General features: G+C 39.8%; 1 protein-coding gene across 3 annotated transcripts in view; it reads right to left on the bottom strand.

The window, feature by feature from the left end:
* Positions 1-17,240, bottom strand: part of LOC104589941 (protein TRANSPARENT TESTA 9-like) — a 55,980-nt gene that overhangs the window by 25,682 nt on the left and 13,058 nt on the right. For 2 of the 3 annotated variants that reach the window (XM_010248424.3, XM_088889909.1), the window contains 7 exons: positions 12,435-12,543; positions 12,202-12,322; positions 11,905-12,091; positions 11,447-11,784; positions 11,235-11,323; positions 11,083-11,150; positions 636-698 (listed from right to left, as the gene is read on the bottom strand). In XM_010248424.3, coding sequence (XP_010246726.1) covers positions 636-698; positions 11,083-11,150; positions 11,235-11,323; positions 11,447-11,784; positions 11,905-12,091; positions 12,202-12,322; positions 12,435-12,543 — 975 coding nt within the window. The remainder of the gene's footprint in view (positions 1-635; positions 699-11,082; positions 11,151-11,234; positions 11,324-11,446; positions 11,785-11,904; positions 12,092-12,201; positions 12,323-12,434; positions 12,544-17,240) is intronic. The other variant, XM_088889908.1, reaches the window with a different exon arrangement.

The following is a 17,240-nucleotide window of genomic DNA, read 5'->3' as shown; positions in this document are numbered from 1 at the left end:
CATACGTGACCTACAGCAGCCTTTCACAGGTACAGGATCACACGATCCAAAACAAGCAGAGGAAAAACCTCACAAGGGTGTGCCAATATTCAGTGGTTCAGGTCCATTCGTTTTCCTCTTGGTACACGACCAAGGGAAGAGAAGAAGAGAAAAGAAAAAAATTGGGGTGGCACTAGTTGTAGGTCTGATTCGAACAACCCAGATGTACTCCTCTGTTCCACCCAGATTCAGTAGCTTGGAGAAGACACTTGATCGCCCAGATTCAATGGCCAACTTTGATACCATCTTGACAATAAATCTGATTGAAGGTTACAGCAAGAGAAGAGAAGAGGAGAGAAGAGGAGAGAAGGAAGGAAGAAGTGTTGAGGCAATGGAACAGTACTGGCAACGCCAACTTCATTATAATATATAGGGCGAAAAAATAAGAAGGTAAATGACCCTTGTGCCCCTACTAAGTGATAGTACAATAATAGATTAAAATAAAAAATGCTTTAATCAGCCAAACAGACCCTAACAAACATAAAATCAATTATTTTAACACTTTCAACATAGCTCATAGCCCTACCACCACAAAGGAAAATTAGGTGAATCAATAAGATAATGGTGATAAAGCAAGTATTGGTTGCAGTACCTACCTGAGGCATGTGACATGCAATGATGGGTGCTTCTACCATTTGTGAAAGTGACATCTCAGAGGCCTGCAAATAAAGATAGGAAGGAAGTCAGACAAAGAAATGGTAATAAAAAGTATTCAATAGGGGCTTTTATAAGTTCAAAACAGCAACAAAAAAAACCCATGAAATTAAGGGACTGTTTGGACAAGCTTTCAAAAGTATGAATGAGTTCAGGGAAAGTTTTGGCTATGTTTTCAGGACCTTAGGGGTTGGTAGATTCACTAAAGACTGAACTGATGGAACTACTGCAATGATTAAGAATTGCTAAGCAATCAAATTTTCAGCACTTGGAAGTAGAGGGAGACTCAAAGCTGATCATTTCTTGGGCCAGGAGTAATAAACTTGTGCCATGGATCTATAGGCATCAGTTTAGGGAATTGGGGTGGCAGATACTTTAGCAAAACAAGGGGTATATAGGCAACAATTGTTTTGGGCACTATTGTAATCTTGTAACTTGTTGGGGTTGGATTGGGTCCTTTTGGGTGGTTTTACCCTTTCCTTGGAATAACCAGATTCATATTTTAATATAATTCCAAATTTTCTTGCTGATAAAAAAAAAAAAAAAGTATGAATGCATGAAAAGTAAATCTTGGTGTTTGGATCAGCGTGATTCGTACTTTTAAAAAATATAAAACAAAAGTACATAAAAGCCCAAATAGACTCCGTGCTTCTGGGCGCTAGATACTTTCTATTGTTAAAAATGTGAGCATCTATAGCACATGTGATATATAAGCCCCGATACAACCCCCACCCCCCCCCCCTTCTCCATTTTTTAACCCTAACCATGCGAAGAGTCTCTTGCCACCACTCTAGTCATGAGCTCCTGCAAATTTCCATTGATTTCTTCCATTATCATTGCCAGAGAAAGACATTAAACTCACAAAAGGACATCATTCAACAGGCTAGTATCGCGTTTGTCTCTATTTTCGAATGGGTATCAAGCACTTTGTTCACATTTCTCATCGAGTTCACAAAGAAACAGCATGGAGTATGGATCTCCACGGTTCATCTAAAGCTTTTTTTTTGTCACCATAGATTCATGATCATCTTTATCTTGTTGTAGATTCATGTTTACATTTGGCCACAGAACCTAAGCTTAATGCATTAGACATTAATAGGCCAAATTAGATGCCCAACTACCTAGGAAGTTTTCTCCTTGGGGTAAAACACTTAATGTGTTTAAAACACTTCCAAACAAAACACAGTACCTGCTGTTTCACACAATCACAGGTCTACCAGACCTCTCTAAGGCTAATAGGAGCCACAAATAACATCAATAGCGCTACAGCGCTGCCAACTGAACCAGGTCACTCATGAGTAGAAAGGTGCTGAAATAAAAAATCTGTAAAAGAAAAGAATATTTCTTGAAGAAGAAGAGAAGAAAGGAGAGATTTGAGAGAGAAAAGAGAGCAATAATGCTGGCCACCCTCTTCACTATTATTTATAGTCTGAAATAATAAAGAGTACAAAGACAAATATGTCCTTATAGGGGGTTAACACATAAAATAGCATAAAACAATTAAAGTAACTACTAGAAAAGGACCCAACAAGAGTGTTGTGGTCTCCACTTCCTATCTAAACAATAAATAATAAAAAACTGCCACTATAGACTAAACGATTTGTCTAAAATATCAACACTCCCCCTCAAGTTGGGAGTAAATGTCACACATTCCCAACTTGCGTAGATTAGTATTCAAGCTTATTCTTTGCAACCCCTTTGGTGAAGACATCAGCCAATTGTAGTTCAAAGGAAACATAAAGTAAGCAGACTTCTCCAGTTGTCACCCTTTCTCTTATGAAGTGCCTATCAACCTCAATGTGTTTAGTCCTATCATATTGAATTGGATTGTGGGTAATATTGATTGCAGCTTGATTGTCACAATATAACATCATGGGCTCCTCACTTTTATTCCAATCTCACTTAGTAGAGATCTCACCCCAAGTAGTTTTGAAACACCATGAGTCATAGATCTATATTCAACCTCTGCACTTGATCTAGCCACAATTGATTGTTTCTCACTCTTCCATGAGACCAAGTTTCCTCCCACAAAGGTGCATACCCCTGATGTAGATCTCCTGTCATCTAAGCAACCTGCCCAATCTGCATCTGTGTAGGACTCCAGCTTTAAATTTTCATGGTCTGAGAAAAGAATTCCTCTGTCAGGATGCTTCTTCAGGTATGCAAGTATCCTCTCAACGGCTTCCCAGTGCTAAACCCGAGGAACATGCATATACTGACTCACAACACTGATAGCATAGGGGATGTTTGGACGTGTCATACATAAATATAGTAGCCAGCTTAACCAACTCACCATCCAAAGCATTAATTCTATGATTTGGGTCAATAGGAGTATCAGCTGGTTTAGTTCCTAGCTTCCCAGTCTCCTGTAGTAAGTCCAACGCATACTTCCTCTGAGAGATGAAAATCCCATACTTGGACCTTGCAACCTCAACCCCCAGAAAGTATTTCAATTCACCTAGATCCTTGACCTCAAACTCTTGTTGTAGTGACTTCTTGAGTGCATCAATCCCTTCAGATCATTTCCTGTAACAACTATATCATTTACATATACAATCAATATTGACAAGAGTGCCTATCTCCTTTTTACAAAGAGAGTATGGTCGGACTAAGTCTATGTGTACCCAAAACGAGTAAGTGCTCCTCTGAACCTATCAAACCATGCCCAAGGTGACTGTTTCAAGCCATAAAGTGATTTCTTCAGCCTGCAAACTTTTCCCTTACCAACATTCTCATAAAAACCAGTCGGAATGTCCATATATACCTCCTCTTGCAAATCATCATTAAGAAAAGCATTTTTAACATCAAGTTGGAATAGAGGCCATGAATAGGTAGTTGCTAGGGACAAGAGAATCCAAACTAAGCTCATCTTAGCAACTGGTGCAAAAGTCTCCAGGTAATCAATACCATAGGTCTGTGTATACCCTTTTGCAACCAACCTTACCTTGTACCTCTTTATGCTACCATCAGCCCTGTATTTCATAGTGAACATCCATCTACATCCGATTCTCTTTGTCTGTAGGAAGATCAACTATTTCCCATGTTTGATTCTTAACCAAGGCTTCCATTTCTTCTTACATAGCTACTTTCCACTCAAGTTTGGAGAGAACCTCACTAACATTCCTGGGTATAGACACAAAATCCAAGGAAGAAAGGAAAGCATGGTAGGAGGGTGATAAGGCATTGTAGAAGAGATGGTGTGAAATGCAATGGGCTATACACTTTCTCTTCCCTTTGCGGAGTGCAATGGGAAGATCAAGATCAGATGGATTAGTTGCCATAACAATGTTAGGTACAGAAACATCATTATCAGGGAAAATAACAGGCTCAGGCTCAAGGGAAATACCTGGAACTATATCGGCCGAACCTGGGATCTCAGATGGACTGATGGAGAATGGTGCAGGTTCTTCTATCTGGGCATGTGTAGAGTCGACCCTCTTTTGGTGGCACTGATAGACCTGTGAGGCTAGCCATAGTGGATCAGGCAGTGGGACTGTAGTTGTTAATGGTGGAATAGGTGGATCAGATGAAGGAACAAATGACATTGGAAGAGGGACAGGTTGTGAGTTCTCCTCCCAAAACACTCCCCCTGAGGAAAACCACTCAAGAAAAAGAAAGTAGACTCAAAAGAGGTAACATCCATAGTAACAAACCTGCTCCCCGACACTGGATCATAACAACAATACCCCTTTTGTTTTGAGCATACCTAAGGAAAACACATTTCTTGGCCTTAGGATCCAATTTCTTGCGATGAGGACCAAGAATGTGAACAAAGGAAGCACACCCAAAAACTCTCAAAAGTATATGAAATATATCCCCATCTGGAAAAAGCAAGCTGAAAGGTGCCTTAAACCCCAAAGTGCATGAAGGAACACGGTTAATTAGATACACGATTGTGAGAACTGCATCCCCCCAAAAACGAATAGGAACTGAGGCACACACCATAAGGCTCCTTGCCACCTCCACAATATGTCTATTCTTCCTCTCTGCTACCCCATTCTGTTGTGGTGTGTATGCACAACTACTCTAATGAATCACACCATACTCCAAAAAGTATGAGGACAAGTCCTTTTCAAAGTATTCTCTAGCATTATCTGATCTGAAGACTTTAGTCCTCACTCCAAATTGTGTGAGAACTATTTAGTAGAACTATCGCATCGAAATGGGTACTTCATCACGTGATTTCATCAGATATATCCAAGAATATTGCATATGGTCATCCACAAACAAGAGAAAATAACGGTAACCACCCATAGAAGAAATGTGGTAAGGACCCCATACATCAATATGAACAATATCAAAAGCAAAGGAACTTCTTTTATTACTTGGATTAAAAGAATGTCTACAATGCTTTCCCAACTAACAACTTTCACATTCCAAACTAGACAATTGAACAGATTCAAACAACTTTGGAAACAAAAACCTCAATGAAATGAAAGAAAGATGACCCCAACGATTATGCTAGAGCATAATCTGATTCACTGACTTTAATCCACTACTAATGCTGCTACTAACATGATGGTCTTGATGTCTCGGAATCTCATCCAGAAGGTAGACTCCATTAACCTCACGACCACTCCCAATTGTCCTCTTTGATTCCAGATCCTGCAAAACATAATTACTAGGAAGAAAGGTCACTTAGCAGTTCAAATTTTTTATTAGAGAACTTACTGAAAGAATATTAGTGTGGAGTTTAGGGACATGTAAGATAGAGGATAAAGTAATGTCATTAGTCACTCTAACTGTCCCTTTCCCAGGAATGGGAATATGGGAACCAATTGTTGTAGAGACTCAATTTCTACCAGAGCACAATTGGTAAGAACTAAAGAGGGTAGATATATTGGTCATGTGCTCAGATGCTCCTAAGTCTATAATTCGGGGAGGTCCCTCCTTACTTGAGGTGGATACATGATTTACAACTGCATATGAACTACTTGTATGAGCAAAGGAAATAGTATGGTTGGCTCCTGCACTGTTCTGCCCATTTGAAGAACTACAACTGGCTGAATCCTTCTTACTCATAAGCTGTCCATATTTTTCCAATTCAGTTCTCATTGCTACTGCTACAATGGACTTTAGATCAGCTTGGGAGAGGGGTCAAGAAGGGTCTCCTGTAATTGCCACATTTGCATTTCCCTTCTTGTTCTTGATCCTAGTATGAGATGAGGGTAGAGCTTCCAACAAGTGTCTCTGGTATGCTTTGTCCTTTTGCAATAGTCACATACCAAGTCCTTCTTGTCCTCCTTCCAAGCATCATTACTCCCCCTGTCTCCATTTGGCTTAGATTTAATTGTACTAACCATAGCTGACTGATCAATCCCAGGCTGTCTCAACATGACATTCCTCCTACTCTCCTCCCCAGAGACAACGGCATAAGCTTGAGAGAGAGTCACACTTTCTCTAGAAAGGAGATGTTGCCTGGCAATGTCACTCAAATTCAGGGTTCAGCCCAGCCAAGAACTCAAAAACCCTATTCTTTTCTAACATCCCCTGATAGGTTGTTGCATCCTTCATACTCTCCCAAACCACAGTTTCTAAGTGGTCAATCTCCTACCAAAGGGTTTTCAGCATGGAGAAATAGGTGGCAAGAGGTCTATCTCTCTGTTTTGTACTACTCACCTAATTCCTTAACTGATAGGCTCTATCTACATTTTGTTTCTGGGAATAGGTTTTAGTCACTCCATCCCAAATCTCCTTTGCAGTATTAGCCCACAAAAAATTTTTACCAATGTGAGGTAACATAGAGTTACACAGTCAGGTCATCACCATGTAATTCTCCTGTACCCACCGGGAGGGATCTGTATCAGGTTTCTTCTCCTCCCAGTAATGTACCCTAGTTTCCCACGAGCACCAATGGCCATCTTGGAAGATCAAATTGATCTCACACACAAATGTAACAAACCTTTCCGGAAGAAGAAAACCGTGTTCGGAGAGAAATCTCTCTCCTCTCACTCTCTCTCACCAGAGAGAAAAGTTAATCGGCCACTTCAGAAGGCCCGAAAAATTCCAGAAACCTAACCACCCCCTATAGAATACCTAGAGAAGTCCAACAATACCTGAGCGCCCAAGATCAAATCAAAATTAAAGAGTCCAACTTGACTAGGACTCTTCCCCACACTCTAGTTCTTCCTGATTTTGATGCCAAAACATAGATCACCCTCCTGGTGACTAGATCACACCAAAATATCCAAGAACCAGGCAATCTGAAGTAGATCGATCAGCTCTTTATCTCCTCATGCAATCAATTGATCTAGGACTGCATGAAAAAGCTTCAAGAAACCCTAACCTTGTTCTGATACCAAGTAGAAAGGTGCTGAAATAAAAAATATGTAAGAGAAAAGAATATTTCTTGAAGAAGAGAAAAAAGAAGAAAAGGAAGGGAAGAGATTTGAGAGAGAAAAGAGAGTAATAATGCTGGCCACCCTCTTCACTATTATTTATAGTCTGAAATAATAAAGAGTACAAAGACAAATATGCCCTTATAGGGTGGCTAACACATAAAACAGTATAAAACAATTAAAATAACTGCTCAAAAAGGACCCAACAAGAGTGATGTGGTCCCTGCTTCCTATCTAAACAATAAATAATAAAAAACTACCACTATAGACTACACAATTTGTCTAAAACCTCAACAACCTACAATGGTTCCATATGCACACAGTTCTGCATCTTGAGACCCACAAAGAGGGGTTAAACTCCCCTTATGCCATTCAGTCAACACAGACCTTAACCTGTTCCCAAGGAAACAAAGGGCTTAGCTTCTGTCCCTGTTCAGACCGAGTAGCTTTCTGGAGGTTCCAATCCAAGAAAATAATAAGAAATGAGGAAAATGTAATCACCAACCTCTTAAGAAGCTTTAATTAATCACATGCTGACTTCTGGAATCTATTTTATTGAGTTTCAATCAAGAAATAGAAGAAGTGACAGCCAAAGTGTTCTTGGGGCTTGGTCAAACTTACCTATTCCATTCTTTTTTTTATTGGAAATGGTAACTTCATTAATATAACTTAAGAATGACTTTCCAGATTTAAGTACAGCTGTCAACTCCCAAGTAGGTGTTGAGCCCCCAGTAATCTTTCTTACAAAACTGCCCAGAACATTCTCTCCCTCACGGTCCCTTGTTTAGCCAACGTGTCAGCTAAACCACTAGCTGCTCTCCTTGTCCATTTGAAGCATGCATCGATCTCCCTTGTTATGTTGAGGATTTCCCTTATGGGCTGTCTATAAATCCAGGCTCCCAACTTACTAGATTGCAACCACTCAATCAACAATTTAGAGTCTCCCTCTATCTCGATTTGGTGTAACCCCAATTGTTTTGCATATCTTACACCTTGAAGCAAGGCCATCACCTCCGCTCTCAATGAGTCCCCCACTCCTATTGGTCCTGAAAACAAAGCCACAATTTTGCCATTTTCATCTCTGAATACTCTTCCTATACCTGAAGGGCCCGGGTTACCTCTTGAACTCCCATCAAAGTTCAATTTCACTCTTTCTTGTGTTGGTGGGGACCGCAATTCCTGCACAATAGGTTTCATGGAAGTTGTAGAAGCTACCACTTCCCAATTCCTATAAATGTCTTCAACTGAGAAGTATAATTTGCCCAAGTATAATTTGACCAAGTATAACTTACAGCAAGTGGGAACCTCTTGAAAATTTGACCAAGTATAATTTGCCCTCTAAATAGGTAAATCCTGCAACTCAAAGGTCTCTATGAAGAGGTTAAACTTCCTCATACTCATTGTAACCCGGTGATTTGGGTTGTTTGATTCACTCAAAAATCTTATGACATTAAAATCTCCTCCCAAACACCAGGGGCCCTCCCATAGACCTCTCACTGCTGCTAACTCCTCCCAAAGTCCCTCCCTTTCCTTATAAGAGGTGGCTCCATACACATTAGTTAAAACCCATTCCCAGTCATCCATCCTCCTCTTCAACTTGATGGACACTGAATACTTCCCAATTAACTCCTCAGAACACTCCATCTCTGCATTTTTCCACAAAGTTATAATTCCCCTGAAGCTTCCCAAGATTGTGCATATGCCAACTTATGTCTCTCACTGACCAGATACTTCTTACCCAATTCCTATCTAACTCAGACAACTTAGATTCTTGAATCAACACAATATCTGGTTTTTCTCTTCTCAACAGATCCCTAATCACTCCTCTTTTTCTTGAGCTTCCTAACCCTCTTACATTCCAGCTAATCAATTTCGTGGAGACCGCGACAAAATACCCTTTAACCAAACAAACCACTCACCGCTTCTTCTTCTCCTTTTTTTCAACATTCCCTCTATCATAATCCACCTCACTTAATTTTTTCTTTCTCTGCTTTTTTTACACCAGCTCCTTTAGATCTAGGCTCCTCTAGCTTCTCTTTCCCCTCTTTCTTTCTATTTGGACCCTTTTTCTTTGTTCTCCTCCTTTTGTTTTTTTGAGCCAGCTTCTGCATTTAATCTACCATCACCCTTTACTTCCTCTTCAACAAAAGGATTAGGAGTGTCACCCTCCTCATCCCTTTCAATCTGTTCAGCCATCTCTTCCAAGGGCAGAGCCAGGGGGGACCCAGGGGAGCCATGGCCCCCCTATGGTTCAGAAAATCTTCATAGTAATACAGTTTTTTATGTAAAATTTCCCCCCCCCCACTGTCCACCTCAATGGTTGCCCCCCCCCATGGGTCCATCTATATTTCATTTAGGTTTTGGCCCCCCTTATAAAAATTCCCTGGCTCCGCCCCTGATCTCTTCCTCCACCTGGATTCTAAACAGTTCCATAAACAGCTCCCAAATTCTATCCCCGATTTCCATGTCTACACTTTCTGAAACTAAATCTCCAATCACCTCTGTTTCCTGTATTTGATCATTCTGATTGGCAGACTGCAAGGTTGGGTTAGTCTCCCCTGTAGGCACAACATACACAGGACTAGAAGAAACATTAGTAGCAACAAAAATCGGGTTCAAAAGAGACTTTTGTAAACAGATAGGATTTACCGGAAGATTTGGCAACCCTTTAATCTCAATCATTGGGCTAAAGTCAGAGGTGTTACCTTCAGAATCACCCTCTAGATAGTTAGCCGTGGGAACAGGGCAATTTGTAGCTATACTAAGAGGTTCTGGGTTGACTTTACAGCCCCTACTAATATCCTATATTTGGTCTTGTTCCAAACACAGATATCCACAATTCTTTGTCTTAGGTTTTACTTCCCCCGAGGTGGTGCCTAATCATCCTTCCCCTTTGTCAGGCTGGACTGAGAGTCTAGGAAGTGCAGTAAAGAGATCATCATCAAACAGTAGTTTCAAGCCATCTTCTGCTTCTTCCCCAAGTCGAGAGTGGCACTTGCTTTGAATACTCCCAAGGCTAAAACCTTCAGAGTTCTCTCCTTCCGTACTGTCCTCTAAACTTATCCACCCTGAATCTAATGTTTCACCTCTGTTCTTTGTTCTATTGTACCTTGGATTCAGCTTCTCTGGACTAGTAGAGTAGGAAACCAGTCTCGGCACCCAAGCAAGCCCCAAACTAGAGCTTCTCATCGAGCCTGCAGCTGGAGAGTTGTGTTTGGAAGAAGATACACCCAAACAATGGTCCCCCAAAATTCAACCACTTGTTGTAGTCACGTGATCACATGACTTCCTTTTTAATGGTCCAGGCCTAATTAGTCCAACAGCTCCATTTTCTCCCATTTGAATCATATTTAATGGGCCAGGAGTAATCAGCCCAGCAGCCCCCCCCCCCCCATTATCTACTAAAGTCACGTGTCTATTTAGTCTTTCTTGTGACTGGGCCAAACCATTCGAAGGCCTACCAGGATTTACTTCTCTCCCATTTGTTCCCACCCCCGGCCCTTTGTTTGAATTTGAACCTGCCACGCCTCCACCTTTTGATTTCATTAAAGCCTGAGCGAAAGTTTTACATCTGCCCGTTGAAATTCTGACCTGCTGTTTCGAATTCCCACACTGAGAGGTACCTTGATTTACACCTTTCCAATTCTCAGTCTTTTCAGTTTCCTTATTCATGAAACTTCCTAATTTTCTCTGTTCTCCAAGGAAGCAGAGAGAAGAGCTTCGATCAAGAAAATAATTTACAGAGCACTGTCCCTGCTCTGATATCATGAATTCAGTTGAAAAGAAGAAAGAGAGAAGAAGGGGAGGGAAAAGAGAAGAAAGAAGAAGAGAAAGATGTTATAGAGCCAAAAAGATGCGCTGGCAGCATAAATTTATGTGCCCCTTGCGGCACATAAATAATAATATTACATCACTATATACACTACAACCACCTCTTTTGGCCAAGAGGATTTCAGAATAAGGTAATAAAATTAAAGACATTTAATCAAATAGGTCTAAGAAATATTAATTTGCTATCATAAAGCAAAGGGAAACTCAAAATTGCATGTACCATCATTTGTGTCCCCCCTGTCTTCTTTAGTGGAAGTCCCAGCATAGAAGAGAATAAAGAATCAAGCTCTGCATGAATACAGTAGACAATAATAAATGCAGTAAGTTAGCATATTTCTGAGAGGGCATAACAATAAACTCTTTTAAAGATACCTTTGCTTTCTGATAGAACTAGCAATAACATCATAGAGGCAAGCAATAGATTTTGACTTTCAGAGAAAATCAGTGAAAGTATTCCAGCCCTGCACAAAGAGAACTTCCTTTCCTCATAATCATAAATTCATAATAAATAAGCAAATGATGTATCTCACAGTTTCTCTTATAAGCAACAAAACATAGAATTTAAATATCCTATTTACACCAACCTTTGCCTCTTTATGTCATCCATAACATAGCTGACACATTGAAAACTAGATGAAAAGTACTGTGACAAATGCCTGAAGAGGGGGTTCTTATTATTGTCTTCTGCTGCTTCTGATTCAGAACTGGAACTGCTTAACTTTTCCATTTCACTTAAATAGTCATCAAAAGAACTAGGACTGGTATCACCAGTTCTTTCCCTTTCAATAGGACCTCTCCTACTCAATACCAGATGAGGAAATAGAATTATAAATGCCACAGAATTAACCAACTCTTTGCTATCAACAACCTGAAGAAGACGACAAACTACATACAGGGCAGTGATTGCAGAAATCTGTATTTCCTGAAAATAATAAAGGAAACATCAATAAATAATTTACAATTGGTATACATAGTGAATTCTTATTAAGTTAAAAAAAAAAGTTCTGACAGGGAATACTGCAGATGAAAAGAATCTCATAACTGTTTCGCTGATCTGCAGCAAGGGTAGTAGAATAGGTAAAACCAATAAGCTGAGAAGATTTCTGATCATCAGTCTACCCAAGCAACTTTCACCTACAAGGATAATGTCCTTGCAGTAGTAGAGATCGTCCACAAATTTATCACTTTCCAAAAGCAACTTTTTCCTCATTTCATGAGTGGAAGCATCTCTGCATCAAATTCAACAATTTCACCATAATATAGAAGATTCTTCAGATGGAACCAGGTAAGATGTACTAAAGCTACATAGATTTCTCTACAAAAATAGAAAGAAGCATACTTTGTAGCATGGACAAGTGCATCTAGATGGAGGCATTTCCCTCTCAAGTTCAGAACCAAGTCAGAGAAATATTCTGAGACTGGAGGAGTTGTTATGAATTTATAGACCATTTCATCGCTAACTGCATAATAAAAGGATATTGTTGCAAAATACCAGAAAACAACTTTTACATCCAATACTTTACATATTCTTCTCTTCACTTCAGAAACAAAAAAAAGATAATAATAACATACCATTGTATATATTTAGAATCACTGCACGTACTGCTGTCTGGATCATCTTTTCTTCATGGCAAGCAAATTTAAGTGCTTCATTGTACAGTGGAAATGAGACTACAGTGTCCTATTAACGGTAAAGTGTCAAAACATTGTGAAACCATGCCCTAGGTTTAAGCAAAACAGAATTTCAAAGATGCATGCCTACAAATTATAAGAAACATAGGACTAAAGCTGACTTAGCACTCAACAGTATAAAGTATGTGCATGGTAGGTAACATATGATTAGTTTTCATGTAATTTTAGTTCCTTTTGTTATTCACAGTGATATCTCTTCACCTTCTCAGTATCATTTATTTCCAATCAATGAATACTTCCTTATTACTATCAAATATATATTATCAATAAGATCATTTATTCTCTTGGAAAGTGAAAGGCTTAAATGAGAAGGGTAAAGAGTTAGAAAAATGTGGAACACTATTCCAGCTGCGGTGTCTTGGTCCATTTGGAAGGAGAGGAACCAGAGAATATTTCAGAATAGGAGTAGCTCCTTGGAGGATCAAATCAGGAAGATTCTGGGCACCATCCATTCTTGGTTGGCTGCAACAGAGCAATTCAAAGGAGTTGCCCATCAAAGTTATTTGCATACTGCCGTTTTGTTTTTGTAACCCTGGCAGCAGGGCAGGAGTGATCAGAATACTATCTTGTAAAGATTCACTTTACATGGTTATACAAGTACATGACCTTTTTTGAGTGAATACAATCAATGCTTTACCTTTTCTTCAATAATATATATATAACAATTAAAAGAATTCCAGCAGTCCCCATCTATATCTGTATCCACACATTTGAAGCAACCAAAATTAACACTAGGTTTTATGACTTAGGAAAACTGTAGGGAGAACATTTGACTCATCTTCAGTATGCACATGACACTGTCTTCTATATTGCGCACAAGTTGGAATTCCTCCTCAACTTGAAGAGGGTGCTGACTTACTATGAAGTAGTGACAGGGTTAAAAATCAACTTAGGGAAGAGCAGTATTACTGGTATTAATGTGCCTCATCAAAGGTTAGTCAAGTACAGCACTACAGTGGGCTGTAAGGTGGAACCTTGGCCCATAAAATATCTTGGCTTACCTTTGGAAGGTAATCCAAGACTTGGGCTCCAGTCATTGAAAAATGCAAGAAGAGACTTGATACTTGGAAAAAATTATATCTCCAAAAGGTTGTAGACTTACTTTGATCAAGGGCTCCTTCTCCAGCAAGAGTAAGAAATCAGCTAGAGAAACAGACTTCTTATGGGAAGGTGGAGAGGACTTCCCACTTGGGTATTGGTTGCACCTCTGAGAGGAACACAACTCTTCCTGGCAAGTGGATTTTGACATAAAAGAAGGAACCACAATCCCTATGGGCATCTGTAATTTGCAGCAAGCATGAGAGGAGAAGAACTGATAGGGGTAGCTTCCCTTTGGCTAGGACTTCCTCAGCCAGCCCCTGGAAAGGTATTATCCAAACTCTTCCCCTTTTCCAACTGAACCTTAGGTTCGGTCTAGGAGATGGTAAACTAATAAAACTTGGGACAGATCTTTGGCGGGATCCTTCCCCCTTGTCTGGCTCCTTCCCTAACCTTTTCAACCTGGTGTGTGATAAACAAGTCCTAGTGTCTTCAAACTTAACCAATGATATACACAATCTTTCCTTCAATTTTAATTTCCGAAGAAACCTAAATGACCTTGAGTCGCATGAGTTGTCCTTCATTCTTTTGCTGCTGTCTAATGTGCATCTCTCCTCTTCCTCCCATGATCAGTTAATTTGGTCTGGCACCCCTCATGGCTCCTTCTCTGCCAAATATTTCTTCCTTAGCCTGGTCTAAAGGTCCTTTCCTTCCTCTTTCCCATCAAGTAGGATCTGGTTTTCTTCAGTTCCTTTGAGAATATCCTTTTTCTTGTGAAAGGCAGCTTGTGGCAGGATGAATAATTGTGATATCTTGCAGAAGAAAAGACTAGGGCAGTGGTGCATCTCTCCTCATGTCTGCATTATGTGCTTTGAAAATGGAGAAACTATTGACGCCTCTTGATAAATTGTCGGGTGGCCCATAGTGTATGGAAATTTCTTCTAGACTTTATTTATAAAGGCAGCTTCTCTTGAGTCCCTCCTAATACAGTTGGTGAGTTTATCTTGCAATGGAAAGGTAGAAATTTGGGTGAAAGGGATAGGATTTTCCAGAAGACTGCAGTTCATGCTACTATGCGATGCATTTGGAAGGAAAGTAATAAAAGGACTTTTGAAAATAAAGCTGCCTCGGAAGTTTGTTTAAAGAAAAGGATTATGACTCAGCTGATTTGTTGGATAAAGACAAACAAAGCCTTCACCAGTTATCACTATGGAGACTTAAGCAGGAATTTGTTAGAGATCCTTCAGTCATCTACTTTCGGCCCTCAGCTTCCCATTTCCCCAAGGCCTGATTGTGCTTACACTCTGAGGTTTGATGGCAGTTTAAGAAGAGCCTTTAACTGTCCTCTGATGGCAGGAATTGGGGGAGTTATTTACAAGTCGGGGTTATTTCTTGGGTTTTCAGTGGCCCTGTTTCAGTCCAAGATGCCTCTGAGGCTGAGGTTCAAGCTCTTTTGATGAGTCTACAATTAGCTAAAACTCTACAGGTCAAGTCTTTACTAGTGGAAGGAGATTCTAGATTCCTAGAAACACCATTGGGTGGGCCAAAAGGAACAGTGAAGGCCCTTGGAGGATCACCCATTTCTTGCAAGAAACTTTTGATTTGTCTGATTACCTCCATTGCTGCTTCAGATAGATCCCTAGGAACTTCAATGTTGTGGCTGATGCTTTGGCTAAAAGTGGGCTGGGAAGGAATTTGATGTATAGTGCAAATATGTTCCCTATTTCTTGAGAGAGCTTTAGTTGTTTTTTTCCCATGTGCATTGCACTTTTTTTTATTTGAATGTGTAGTGAGAATGGGTTGAATGGGCCTTAGTTTCTTGATTTTATTCAAGTCATGTTTTTTGTTTATGTTCTTTGAATAGTGGACCTTAGTTATGGGCCTGTTACTTGTTTTTTTATTGTTTCTTTAGTGTGGGCCACCCCATTAAGGGCACTCAAGAATTGTTTCCTTAACTGAAAGGCTCTTTTGTTTCTAGGAATAGGTTTCAGTCACTCCATCCCAAATCTCTTTTGCAGTATTAGCCCACAAAATTTTTACCAATGTGAGGTAACATAGAGTTACACAGCCAGGTCATCACCATGTAATTCTCCTGTACCCACTGGGAGGGATCTGTATCAGGTTTCTTCTCCTCTCCAGTGATGTACCGTAATTTCCCACGAGCACCGATGGCCATCTTGGCTGATTATGCCCATTCTAGATAATTTGTACCATCGAACTCCATTGTAGTAATAATTCTAGACCCAAAAATATCACTACTACCTCCAACACCCAAACCCATGTTATCGGTGGACTTCTACTCAATACTCCAACTCTCCATTTTACTTCAAACAGTTCAAAAGCAAAAAATAATTAGGTAGAGAGCCTCCAAGATCAAATCAATCTCACACACAAAGGTAACAAACCTTTCCAGAAGAAGAAAACCCTATTCGGAGAGAAATCTCTCTCCTCTCACTATCTCCCATTGGAGAGAAAAGTGAATCGGCCACTCCAGAAGGCGCAAAAAATTCCAGAAACCTAACCTCACCTATAGAATACCTAGAAAAGTCCAACAATACCTGAGCGCCCAAGATCAAATCAAAATTGAAGAGTCCAACTTGGCTAGGACTCTTCCCCGCACTCTAGTTATTCCTGATTTGATGCCATAACATAAATCGCCCTCCTAATGACTATATCACACCAAAAAATCCAAGAACTGGGCAATCTGAAGTAGATCGATCAGCCCTTTATCTCCTCGTGCAATTGGCTAATCTAGGACTGCATGAAAAAACTTCAAGAAACCCTAACCTTGCTCTGACACCAAGTAGAAAGGTGCTGAAATAAAAAAAAATCTGTAAAAGAAAAGAATATTTCTTGAAGAAGAAGAAGAGAAGAAAGAAGAAAAGGAAGAGAAGGGATTTGAGAGAGAAAAGAGAGCAATAGTGCTGGCCGCCCTGTTCATTATTATTTCTAATCTAAAATAATAAAGAGTACAAAAACCAATATGCCCTTATAGGGCAGCTAACACATAAAACAGCATAAAACAATTAAAATAACTTCTCAAAAAGGACCCAACAAGAGTGTTGTAGTCCCCACTTCCTATCTAAACAATAAATAATCAAAAACTACCACTATAGACTACACAATTTGTCTAAAACCTCAACAATGATAACTTCCACCACTGTTTTTGTTGAGTTGTTAAAAACCCTATTATTTCTCTCCAACCAAATCTACCAACAGACAACAAAAAGGACTAGATTCCACAAGATCTTACCCTTCTTGTTCAAAGCCTTACTGGCCAAGTTGCTACCAACACGCCTAATTCCTTCAGGACAACCACTTGAAAACCAAAAAGCTTAAAAAAATGCATTCAAATGGTGTAGGACAAATTACAGTGGACAAGAAGGTGATCCGCTGTCTCCTTTTTTTTTTGATAAATAATATTTCACATTTCATTAAAATCAAGAAGAAATTGCAAACCCTTGGGAAGGCACGAGATGTTGCCTCTCCAAAAAAGGGAACCCAAAAAACACATAAACCATAAGAACTATGGAAAAGAGTACATGAGTGCTATTACAAGATTACAATTTAGCCCAAAACAATGTTTCCCTATTTGTCCCTTGTTTTGCCAAAATATCAGCGAAGGCATTCGATGATCTCCCTACCCAC

The sequence above is a fragment of the Nelumbo nucifera genome, chromosome 6, assembly GCF_055504915.1.
Source record: "Nelumbo nucifera cultivar China Antique chromosome 6, China Antique-T2T, whole genome shotgun sequence".
Taxonomy (NCBI): Eukaryota; Viridiplantae; Streptophyta; class Magnoliopsida; order Proteales; family Nelumbonaceae; genus Nelumbo; species Nelumbo nucifera.
Note: the sequence above shows the minus strand (reverse complement) of the source record. Positions and strands in the feature narration are given on the sequence as shown.